Source organism: Rhinatrema bivittatum, chromosome 16, assembly GCF_901001135.1.
Source record: "Rhinatrema bivittatum chromosome 16, aRhiBiv1.1, whole genome shotgun sequence".
NCBI lineage: Eukaryota > Metazoa > Chordata > Amphibia > Gymnophiona > Rhinatrematidae > Rhinatrema > Rhinatrema bivittatum.
Window position 1 is genome coordinate 11,454,340 of NC_042630.1, and position 12,482 is coordinate 11,466,821.

The 12,482-nt window shown below is 42.0% G+C and overlaps 1 protein-coding gene across 1 annotated transcript; it reads left to right on the forward strand.

Moving 5' to 3' along the window:
- The first annotated feature begins 11,076 nt into the window (after positions 1-11,076).
- LOC115077269 (olfactory receptor 5V1-like) lies at positions 11,077-12,015 on the forward strand. Its single transcript, XM_029579554.1, has one exon. The coding sequence runs from the start codon at positions 11,077-11,079 to the stop codon at positions 12,013-12,015; it is 939 nt and encodes a 312-aa protein (XP_029435414.1).
- Positions 12,016-12,482: the final 467 nt, after the last annotated feature.

The following is a 12,482-nucleotide window of genomic DNA, read 5'->3' on the forward strand; positions in this document are numbered from 1 at the left end:
CTTCTCCCATCCACAAAACTGGGGCCTGTCACACCCTGCTGCCTCCTGACTTCTCCCATCCACAAAACTGGGGCCTGTCACACCCTGCTGCCTCCTGACGTCTCCCATCCACAAAACTGGGGCCTATCACACCCTGCTGCCTCCTGACGTCTCCCATCCGCAAAACTGGGGCCTGTCACACCCTGCTGCCTCCTGACTTCTCTCATCCACAAAACTGGGGCTTGTCACACCCTGCTGCCTCCTGACTTCTCCCATCCGCAAAACTGGGGCCTATCACACCCTGCTGCCTCCTGACTTCTCCCATCCGCAAAACTGGGGCCTGTCACACCCTGCTGCCTCCTGACGTCTCCCATCCACAAAACTGGGGCCTGTCACACCCTGCTGCCTCCTGACTTCTCCCATCCACAAAACTGGGGCCTGTCACACCCTGCTGCCTCCTGTCTTCTCCCATCCACAAAGCTGGGGCTTGTCACACCCTGCTGCCTCCTGACTTCTCCCATCCATAAAACTGGGGCCTGTCACACCCTGCTGCCTCCTGACGTCTCCCATCCACAAAACTGGGGCCTATCACACCCTGCTGCCTCCTGACGTCTCCCATCCACAAAGCTGGGGCTTGTCACACCCTGCTGCCTCCTGACTTCTCCCATCCACAAAACTGGGGCCTGTCACACCCTGCTGCCTCCTGACGTCTCCCATCCGCAAAACTGGGGCCTGTCACACCCTGCTGCCTCCTGACGTCTCCCATCCACAAAACTGGGGCCTGTCACACCCTGCTGCCTCCTGACTTCTCCCATCCACAAAACTGGGGCCTGTCACACCCTGCTGCCTCCTGACTTCTCCCATCCGCAAAACTGGGGCCTGTCACACCCTGCTGCCTCCTGACTTCTCCCATCTGCAAAATTGGGGTCTGACTTCTCTTATTCCTCCTACTTTGTCCCCATCCTCAAAACTGGGGCCTATCACACCCTGCTGCCTCCTGACTTCTCCCATCCACAAAACTGGGGCCTGTCACACCCTGCTGCCTCCTGACTTCTCCCATCCACAAAGCTGGGGCTTGTCACACCCTGCTGCCTCCTGACTTCTCCCATCTGCAAAATTGGGGTCTGACTTCTCTTATTCCTCCTACTTTGTCCCCATCCTCAAAACTGGGGCCTGTCACACCCTGGTGCCTCTTGAATTATGATGAAAACTGAGGTCTGACTCAGCTTACTTCCTCCTGTCTTGTCCTCATCCATAAAATTGGGGCCTGCTACACCCTGCTGCCTTCTGACTTGTCCGCATCCACAAAACTAAGACCTGTCACATCTTCTCTATTCACTTGCTAAAGCCTTTTTTAAACTCAGTAATACTACTAGCCTTAAACATATTTTCTGGCAACAATCTGTACAGTTCCTTGGTGAGGCCTTACCTGGAGTACTGTGTTCAGTTCTAGAGACTGTATCTCAAAAGGGACAGAGACAGGATGGAGGCGGTCCAGAGAAGAGTGACCACAATGGTGTGGATTCAGTACCGGAAGACTTATGAGGATAGGCTGCAGGACCTGAATATGTATCCCCTGGAAAAGAGGAGGTAAAGGGGAGACATGATACAGACCTTCAGATACCTGAAAGATTTTAATGATGCATGATCCTCGAACCTTTTCTATTGGAAAGTAAACAGTAGAACTAGTTGTCACTATATGAAACTCCAGGGGGGACATCTCAGAACCAATATCAGGATGTATTTCTTCACAGAGATGGTGGTGGATGCCTGGAATTCCCTGCTGGAAGAAGTTGTAAAGATGAAAACAGTAAACAAATTCAAAAAAGGCATGGGGTAAACATTGTTGATCCATAAAGGCTGGAGGTGGAATGAAGAAATGGAGACAAGGAGTGGCCGCTACTACCTCTAAGAGAAGGCATGGGGATAATTACGGCCCACCAGATGTCACTGTCCCTGATTAGAACACAGTTCTAAGGAGCAATCCCTCCCACTCAGTCCCTCCCACCTGGAGGGTCTGGATTGGATGCCTAACACTATTTAGCCCGGCCATTTTAGAATACTTTGGATCAGTTTGAGAAATCCTTTGAAAACTAAGGATGTTTTACACTCTGGTGAGGCCTCCCAGCTTTATCCTGAAGGTCCTCCTCCTACTACTAATTTACAGAGAGAGAGATTTTTATGCCTGATACCCTTTTGGGGTGAAAGGGCTCATGCCAGGGGACCAAAGACCTGTGGGCCCACAATAAACCCTAGGTGGGCAAGCGCCAGTGATGGATCTTTCTGTGAGAGACAGTGAGGGCAGAAGATGTATCCAAGTAGAACTTTGTTTTTTGGACCTGAAGGGTATGGGGAGGGTTTTGCATCCCCCTCCCCACTGGGACCCAGTGCTGCGGTATAGCCTGATCCCATTTGACTTTTCCCCAGGAGAAGCCCCTCCAGAAAAGACACCGAAGGATGAAAGAACAAGATCGGGAGACCCCCAACCGAATATGCTCGCTCTGGGACCAGGACAAGGTAGGTGTGCAAGGAGAAGATGACTTATGGTAGGATTTTTACTCTGAAGTTGGGGACCCCTCCTCTCCCCATTAAGGTTGATCTTTTTGATTTTTTTTTTCTGTAGGTGACTGCCTTGCTTCAGGCCAACATGGAAGAGAGTTCCCAGACCCATCTTTCCAGAACATGTCCGGGGACATGTTCTGGGAGTGTTTGCCTACGCATGCTAAGAAACTGGAATTGAATACTAAAGCTTTACATGCCAGTCCCTTAAATTCAGACCTTGAGTCAGTCATCAGTTTTACTTCCTCTCCACCCCCAACCAGGGATGGAGGGGAAGCTTCAGAAAACCCAGGTGAGCTTCAGAAAACCCTATTTCTTTTTTTTTTTTTCTCTTTTATATCCCCATTGAACTTCTGCAACTGACAGTTCCAACTTTACTTTGAAAAGCACAACAGCAAGCCCATAGGATGCACCAGGGACCATGTCAGGACTGGCTCATGACAAGCAGCTAATAACAGGTCATCGTGACATTTCAGCCCAGCACTGCATTCATGTGCCTGTACAATTCACGTTCACATAAGGACCATAAGAACATAAGAACATGCCATACTGGGTCAGACCAAGGGTCCATCAACTGTCTCCAGGTCATAAGTACTTGGCAAGTACCCAAACATTAAATACTATTGGTGTCAGCAAATACCACTTTCTGAATGTATGTTAGGAATGTCTTTTTTTTTTTTTTTTTGCAAGTAAAACAAACTATCATGATTGCAAATTCTTGCCCCTGGAGTTGTAACATTGCATCATATAGCACATTCTTTGAATTAAGACGTACAAATTGGATTACATTGGCATTAAACCAAATTAATCAATTTATTTTAAAAGTGAATCTAATTGTCCTTGTCCTGCTTGCCATATACTTCAATCAAGCTAATTGGGAAGGAGCCTGTGCTGTGTCTAAGCCCCTGGTGGGTTTAATTAACTGCTTGCTAACAACTCAGGAGTCATTGCCAGAAGATTAATTAGTATTTGTTTCATCCATACTCTGACAAAGTTTCCCCAAATCCCCCTGATACTAATTAGGCTTAGAAAGAAATCTCGGCAGCCAGACTCTTAATGAGGAACTGCTAAAGTTAACTTTGTAATTGAGCCTAGCAGTGACTGCTTAGCAGCACTAATGTGTTGCCTGGTTGCACTGTCCCCGGCAGGCCTTCCTTGACAATACTGCATGTTTATAGTACTGGTCACTGATGCAAAGAGAACCTTGCATTCTTCAGCACATTAATTATAAAGTCAACCCAATCCAGGTGAATTTCAGGTCGCAAGAGATTGACTGCATCTCTCCCAGCTTCAATAGCCTATCTTATTACAATGCATGGGCATCTTAGGATAGCAGACAGTTCCTGGTCATAAGGGACGGGCTAATCCAGTCCTGGGTTTTACCCTTCCTCCCCCTCAATTATAAAGCTGATTTTCCTAAAATGAGCAGTAGTACATCTTCATACATGCAACAGAGTAAAACCAGGGCTGGTTCAGTCTGTCCCTCATGACATGGACGTGTTGGTGGTCCTAGGGAACACTGTCTTGCTTTACTTTTTTGGGAGAGGAATGGAAACTACAACTCAGTACTTACCAGGGCTGATGCTGGTATTGCTTCACTCTGTTTCCAACGGATTGGAGTTATCCAGTAACTTTGATTACCACAGGCCAACCTTGCTCTAAGTCTTAATAAGAAGCTGGCATTGCTCTAAGATAGCAAGCACCAGGCTGTTAAGCTATAGTAGTACAGCCCTTGAAATAGGTTTCACCTGCCCAAGCAGTCTGTACATTTTTAAATTAAAATGAAATATTCTGGAATTGGTAGAAATCCCTTGGAAACAGCATCACTTTGTCCATAATAGATATCATATACAGCATCTGCTGACAGGCACTAGGCCAGGCTCTGCAATTCTACCCCCAATGCTGTTTTCTTTCCACCATCTCTGGGAGTTCTATGACCCAGAATCCTCCTCTTCCTACAACAAAATCAATGCTAGGGCTGGTCCAATGATCTCCTTCCATTTATGGCCCATTGTTTTTTATATTCATACAGTTTGGACCCAATATTCATTAAGCTGGTGAGTGGACAAGCTTTTCGGCTACATGTTGCCAGATAACTTTAAAACCTAACCGGCTATGTTTGAACATTACTGGTTAGGTTTTGAAGTTACCTGGCCTGTGTGGCTGGATAAAGTGCCTCTTAACCAGATATTGTCAAAGGATATCCAGTTAAGTGGCACTGTTTAAATAAAAAAAAAGAAGGTAAGAGTGAGCCTGGGGCTTGATTTCTCCCATCTCCACCCCCAATATTAAATAAATGGCCCTGCTGGGCAGAGAGAATTCACCCCAGAACTGCTCCAGCGTACCTTAAAATCAGTGTTGCAGGGTCACAGGTTGGGCTCGCCCCCTTCCCTGATTTTGTTTTAGTTTTTTTAAAAATCCGGCTCCCTCCTGCCACCCCTCATACCCTCTACCCACTCACAACCTCTTTAAAGCTGGCCACCTCCATCCCACAGCCCGCTGCCTCCCCCCGGATCTTAAGATACCCTTCTGGGAGCTAGATGCTTTTTCTTACTTGCTGCAGGTGTTTCCAGCGAACTGACGGCAGCCGCGCTGGAAGTGCAAAAGCTTCCAGCCCTGTTGTGAACAGACAGCAATTTTACATCTGCTCCAGGACACGGCTACAGTTAGCTAAAAATCTTCTTTGGCTACCTCCCAATATTGGAGTTAGCTGCATAAGTTGCCTGGCTAATCAGTTATCCGGTTATCCGGTTAAGTGCCCCAATAAATAAAAAGATGCCATATAGCTGGATAACTTCTGAGTTATCCCATTAAATTACTTTGAATGTTGACCTCATAATGGTAAGCACCTTTTAGTTATGGTACCCCCCCCCCCCCCCCCCTCCTACCTGCTACCCTAGCTCAATAGTTTATAAATCAGGGAATGACAAGACGTAGCAATAGGGGTCATGACTTGCAAAGGAATTTGCCCGGCTAGCCAGGCCATGACCTGGATATTTTCTCCCAACTTAAAACTTTGCCTCGGTGGCCAAGAGCATAGGCGCTGCTTCACAGCCCACATACTTTAGACTAAGGGAGCAGGGCTAGGGATGAAGTGAAGACAGGGAAGGGAGAGTAAACTGTTTTGGTTTAACTAAAATAAAGACAGGAGGTTCATTTTGAAATTCCCAGTGCAAAGTTTATTGAACAGTACTTTACACCCACTGTAAAAGCAGGAGTAAAGTCTGTGAGTGTAGAACTACCGGTAAGTACCCTGGACCTGCAAGCTCCCCATGAAGTTTGAAAATTGAGCCAAAGTGCGTCTAATAGGTCTGGTTTTCCGGACAAGCACAGTGGGGGTGGAGAATATGAGAGACATATTCAAATATTTTAAAGGTATAAAGAATTCACAAGAAGCATTTTTCAGTAGGACTGAAGCTCTAGAACACAAGGTCCTAACGTGAGGCTCGATGAGGGGAGACTCAGGAGTAAGACAAGGAATTATTTCTTCAATTAAAAAAAAAAGAGCGACAGATGCAAGGACCAGCCTTCCAGGGGAGGCGGAGGAGGTCAGAACAGTAACAGAATTCAGCAAATCCTGGGGATAAGCTCAAAGGATCTTCAGTTGGAAAGGAAAAGTCCAAGATCAATTAAGCCCTGTGATATTGCAGAAGGAACAGATGCACTAGATGGGCTGTGCGGCCTCGACGTGGCCGGCTAAACACTTTCAGTGACCCCCTCCATCTCTCAACCCCTGCACCTGTGAATACATATCAATGCTTTATACCATCTTCATTCCAAAAGAGACGTTTGATTGAGATGCCTAGTTGCGGCATATTTATCATGAATTATCATTAAATCCATTAACCCACATTAACATAACTACAGCAAATTATGTATTAAGGTACACAACCACATCGTCTAAACACCCATTGACATGCTCTACTTATATAAGGACTTTTGTCCTTTTTCCATTGTAGGGCTAACCGTAGAAGTCAACCCTCCAATGAAGAGGAGTGTACAGGCAAAACATGTTGTTCATTTTTTTCCATTTCATTTTTTATGTTTCATTTTATGTCACAGGCCCATTACATTTCATGAACTACAATTACACTGAATCTTTGTTTCACTGCATGTTGAGCATGAATAGACAACTTAGGAACACATCTTTCTGCATTTAACTACACATAACTTCTCTGATTTTGTCCACTTTAAATTCACGTAGTCCGTGCTACAGACTGACCATTCTCGGGCAGGGCCCAACAATCATCTTGACCTGCCTTACAGGGGCTGACAGGGCTCAGCCATCATCTTTCTTACCTCCTAGGATCTGATTACCTTACTTTGTTGGCTTCCATGAAGAACGTGGCATAATAATTTAATTCAAAGTATTAAATCTTATTGAGATCTAAGACTTGCTAGCAACGCCACTATTTCTTCATTGAAATAAATACAATTACTGTAAACCTTTGCCTTATAAATCTCAATCTTGCCAGCAATATCCATTCTTTTCCTTATGAGGAAAATGTATTTTAGCTTGCTCAGGTCTGTTATGCTGCAGCAGCCAGGATACGAGTGCATCCTATTTGCCTCCATGCTCCCTGCAGTTTCCATCTAAAAGGCCCAGGCTCAGTCCCTTGACCCACTCTCTCAACTGTTCTCTTTGTGGGCCTGAGTATTAGTATTAGGCTTCCTTTTTATCTTGTCTGGAGATTACCTATTATTTGCTCTTAGAATAATATTGTACTATTGGGGTATTTTGGTGTTAGATATGTTTATGACAGTATAAGGTACCCATTGATTCTTTATCAAGTCTTTCCCACTGGATGACATGTTGAAATGCAGTGGATCATATCATTTCCTATGACACTCCCCCATAGGCATGGCCCCAGTTGTTTAGTCTGGGGGTTTAGTGTAGTGGTCTGAGAGAAGATTCCATAGAGGAATTGTTTGGCGTCTGGAGAAGCAGGACATCCTCCTTCTGACTCTCTGTATTTATTGGTTGACAGTGGGCTTCACAGCCAGGCATACTGTATTATTGACTCTGGCTGATTGTTGTAACACATTGATTCCTGTGACCAACAACTGGGATTAGAGTTTCCTCATTCTGAAGGAGTAAATCTCTATACCTTGGGGTTAGTGTCAGGGGAAAGAACCCCAGTCATAGTTCTTTGAATGAAATATGACCTGTTGCAGTGAACAATGACTTAGCAGACCAGTGTTTGGAAGGGGAAAGAGGCTTCAGCAACCATTCCAGTTGCTGATTCCAATGCCATTTGGATACCATAGATTTTGGAAACAGAAATAAGATGAAGAGTGTGCCTTTACCCATTAACCATGTGGAAGAGAGTAGAGGAGCCTGAATTAAAAAAAGAAACAGGTACTAAGCGAAGGCCAAGGAAATCAAGGATAGATCGCAGTGGTAGCCTGGAGAGAATGCTAGAGTTAAGGAATGCCCATGCATGTGTCCAGTTTGACAGATTTGGTTTTGTAGAAGTTTTCAATGGCTTCATTCAAAAGAAAACGCACATTGTCAATTATCACCATTCTCCAAGTTTTGCACCAGGAATAAGAATTTCATTTTGGAACAAACATTTTGTGATTTTGGTGATTATTTTCTGAAAAAGAAGTAGGTCACAATAATCCTAATGGACCTGAAGCAATGCGTCTCCACTGTCAAAGGAACCTCATGAGGTGCACCATGTTCCCAGAAGTGTCCCCTGTCCTGTGAGATATTAGAAGGGTAATTACAACTGTTATCGTTTGAAGAGATTCACTTTGATTTTGGAGACAATAAAAGAAGTTCTTGTCAATGATTGCAAACTATTGGATCCACTTTTTAGATCTTTCTATCAAAGTTATTGTGGTGAGTTTCTTCCCTGGGTTTTATAATATTATAGGGGTGAGAAAATTCTGCCATATTTTCATTTATTAAATTATTTGGTTAATAAAAAGAATAACTTATTTCTCCTATTTGGGATAACGACCGAAAAGGGTAATAGGGTAATGGTCAGGAAAAATGAGACTGGACGACGGGCAAAGGAGCAAGTGGCAGCTGCCAACGTTATAACTTATTTCTCCTATTCTTTCAATTATTTGGTGCTACACTGGATCATACAGTAACTGCTGTCATTTGCAGAAGTTTTCTTTGACCCTGGAGGCAACAGAAGTTAGATTCCTTGGTAGGTTTTCAGTGCAGCAATAAGAATCCGATGATGTACTCTAGGGGGCTGTTGGATGTTCTTATAAGAAGCTGACTGCATCATGGTGAGCTTCCAAACAGCAAGCAACGTTTTCTTCCTTAAATGCACCAAAGGTGTAATCGTTTGTCATGAAGAATCCAGAATGCTGATATTAAACCAACATTTTTTTCTTTTTACGTATTTTTAAAAATATTGCAGTTTTGTATCACAGAAATAGCAGACATCAAGATTATGTTATGTGTGAAATTGTCCTGCATAATTGCAGTGAGAGTTCTTTATTTATTTGTAATTGATAATCCATTTTTTCCTTAAAAAAGGCCCAAGGCAGGTTACACAAGTAGCCATTTTCTTAGGTATGTTATATATGTGACTTCTCAGAAGTGTTTTATTTCCTTCATACTTGGAAAATACAAAGGTTGTGCCAGTCCATCAATCTAATTCCCCCAAAAAATCCAGCAGAAACAGTATTTGCAGCAAAAGAAAGCTTTAGCTAGGGTAACTGAATAAACTAGTGTGGTTGTAAGCTAGTCAAAAATATACTGTATCCAATAAAAAATAATGGTGTAGATGAAAACCTTTCTTGACCCTTATTCCAAGGATCATTAAATTTGACTCAATTTGCTGCCTGCTGACATTAAGTCTAGGTTGAAAACAAGCATGCTGTGGTCAGGAATTAGTTATGACCTAGTTTCCTGAGGGAGATGCTTGGCCTATCCGTGTTGGTAAGCTTCGATTGCACTACATAGGCCTTTCCTGTCCTGATTTTACTCAGCACTTCATGGATTGGACCATAGTGGATTAGGAAGGATGTCAAAGAGTTAGGAATGACCCAGGTCCTCCTTCCAGAAACTGCACCACACAGATATCCCTGCATGGAAGAGTTTTCTGTTACAAACGTAGTGCCCTCTAATCAATCTCATTCCAACAGCAAAAGGGACTCTGTAAAGGACAGGCAGGAACCATAGTATTTCAATTCTCCATTATTTTGACAATTTAGATGTAAACAATCATGAGCTGTTTCATTTTGTATAAATGTTTAGAATATGATCAGCAGAAACACCTTAGGGTATTTATTTTGGGGAGTGGAGGTTGGGAGGGGAGAAGGTATTCATCAAATGCCTAAATGAAGGTACTGGATCATTTGTAGGTTGTGATGCCTTTTGTTGACACAATATAAGAATTACCCAAATATGTCACTGTACATGAGTTTTGGAGCTTATGGAGATCCCTTCTTGAGAAATCAGAAGTGGTCAGGGTGGTCTTAAAGCACATGCACAACAGCATTTGTTGACCAAAATTAAAATGATCACAACTTGCAGTTAAAAAAAAAAATCTAATTTCCTCTGGGATCAGTACAGTTATGGGAACACTGCCTGCAGATAAAGGCTACTTGAAGAAGGTAGGACTCCTTAATTTGAACAATACTGTCAACCCAGCTGACCATGGCTATACCATTAAGAGGGATCACCTCCAGGCTACCAAGGATATATTTAACTTTTGTTTAAGCTGAATTCAATGAAACTATGCACAAGCATAGTGGTCGGTATATATAGAATTCAGTTTTATGGTCATTTCTTCCAGGAAAACATAAAGACAGAAATTGACTTTCTACTAATGTCTCCAAACGTGTTTATTTTTATCTATCTATCTATCTATCTATCTATCTATCTATCTATCATCTATCTATCTATCTAGTTTATGCTTGTGTTTATTTGGTTATTTATAGATTTCTACATTAATATGCATATGATCTTATTATTTGCTTTAATATATACACAAATTAGGAAAGGTGATATAAAGAAGCCTTGGGAAGTTCCTGAAATTTTCTGAACCATCATAGTAAGTATTTTAACTGTTCTTCAAAGAGCACATAGAGAATCATTGGATTTCTTTCTGGGGATATGACTAGCACTCCCCACTACCACTTTGCCTATCTGGGACACACAGTCTAAGGGAAGTAACATAAGCTGAGATCAAAATTATTTATTTATTTATTTGAAACTTGTATATACTGACATTCGACAGACATGACATTGGTTTACATGGAACACATTATAAAACTAAAATCTGAATTGACCTCTACTGTTTTGATACATAAAATAAGCCATGTGTGTCATCAGTGCAAACTAAAATGGTTTTCTCCAAACTAACTTGATTGTATGCTAACGCACTGTATAAAATCTTGACAATGAATAGCAGTTCTGTAAGTATTTTGTTTTGAGTCTGCTGAATTTTATGTTGAATCTAAAATGTAATATTTTGTATGATTAAATCTGTATTGTTTCTTATTTTCTTAATCATGTGTGTATATCTATTTCATTTTCTTTGTATGTGAAACAAAAAAAAAAAAGGAGTAATGTGGAATAGAACCCTGGTCACTGAATTCATTATTCAAGGATTCTCAGATATTCGGGATTTGCAAATTCTTTACTTTGTTGCTTTTCTTGTTGTCTACATAATAACAGTGGTAGGAAATCTGGTGATCATCATCCTCACAAGGGCTGATTCAGGCCTATCTACACCTATGTACTTTTTCCTGGGGAACCTCTCCTTCTTGGATGTGTTTTATGTATCTACAACCGTTCCCAAGATGCTGGCAAGCTTCTTGATAAACAAGAAAGTGATTTCCTTCTATGGATGTGCTGCACAGCTGTATTTTTTCCTTTTCTTGGCATCGACTGAATCAATTGTCCTAGCCTCCATGGCTTACGATCGTTATGTGGCCATCTGTAATCCCCTGCGTTATGTCATTCTCATGAACAGAAGAGTGTGCATCCAGATGATAGTGGCATCATGGCTAATTGGAAATATTTATGCTGTTATTCACACAGTGAGCACCTTCCACTTACCCTTCTGTGGGTCCAATATTATCAATCATTTTTTCTGTGATATCACTGCCTTGTTAAATATAGCTTGTGCCAATACCTATGTCAATGAAGTCTTGGTCTTTGCTGTTGGCGGGATTCTAATGCTAGGCTGTGGTTTATTAATACTTATATCTTATATGCACATTATTTCTTCTGTGTTAAAAATTCCTTCAGGGCAAGGCAGAAGCAAAGCTTTCTCCACCTGCATCTCCCACCTCATTGTCGTTATGCTATTCTATGGTACCGGTGGTTTTATGTACATGAGGCCGATATCGAGTTACTCAGTGAACAAGGACAGTGCAATTGCTGTTTTCTACACTGTTATTACACCAATGCTAAATCCCATCATATACAGCTTGAGGAATAAGGAAATTAAAGAAGCAATGAGAAAAATGATCAGCAAGAAAATATTTTCTTATAGACACTAACCATATTTTTGTGAGCTCTGTTTTTTAAGGACAAAATCACATCAGAAAGATATTTTATTTAGAATAGACTGTGGCATTTCCTCTGAAATTGTATTAAGATTTTTCTTTTTGCTTGTTTCCACTAGCTATTTTAGCTCTTGCTCAAAAAAGGGAAAATATAAATCTAATGTGTTAATGAAAGAATAGTGAAGGACAATTGTATTTGTATCCTCTTTCAAAATAGGAAGGCCATGAAGCATTTTTGTATCTATGAATCCTAACTCAGGAGAACAGTAAATAAGAAGTCCCATGGCCATGTAGTCTTAAATGTAATATACAAACAGAGGGCACTGGAAAGAGTATGAAAGGAAATCAGTAAAATAAAAGAAAATGGGGGTTCTGTGTATTGAATTAGGTATGGAAACGTTTAATGATCATCCACCTGGAATGTTAGAAGGCCAAAAAAGGGAAGATGACAAAGTTGACTT

Excerpts from the sequence above, each read along its gene's own strand:
- LOC115077269 (XM_029579554.1), top strand. The coding sequence starts at position 11,077 with ATGTGGAATAGAACCCTGGTCACTGAATTCATTATTCAAGGATTCTCA.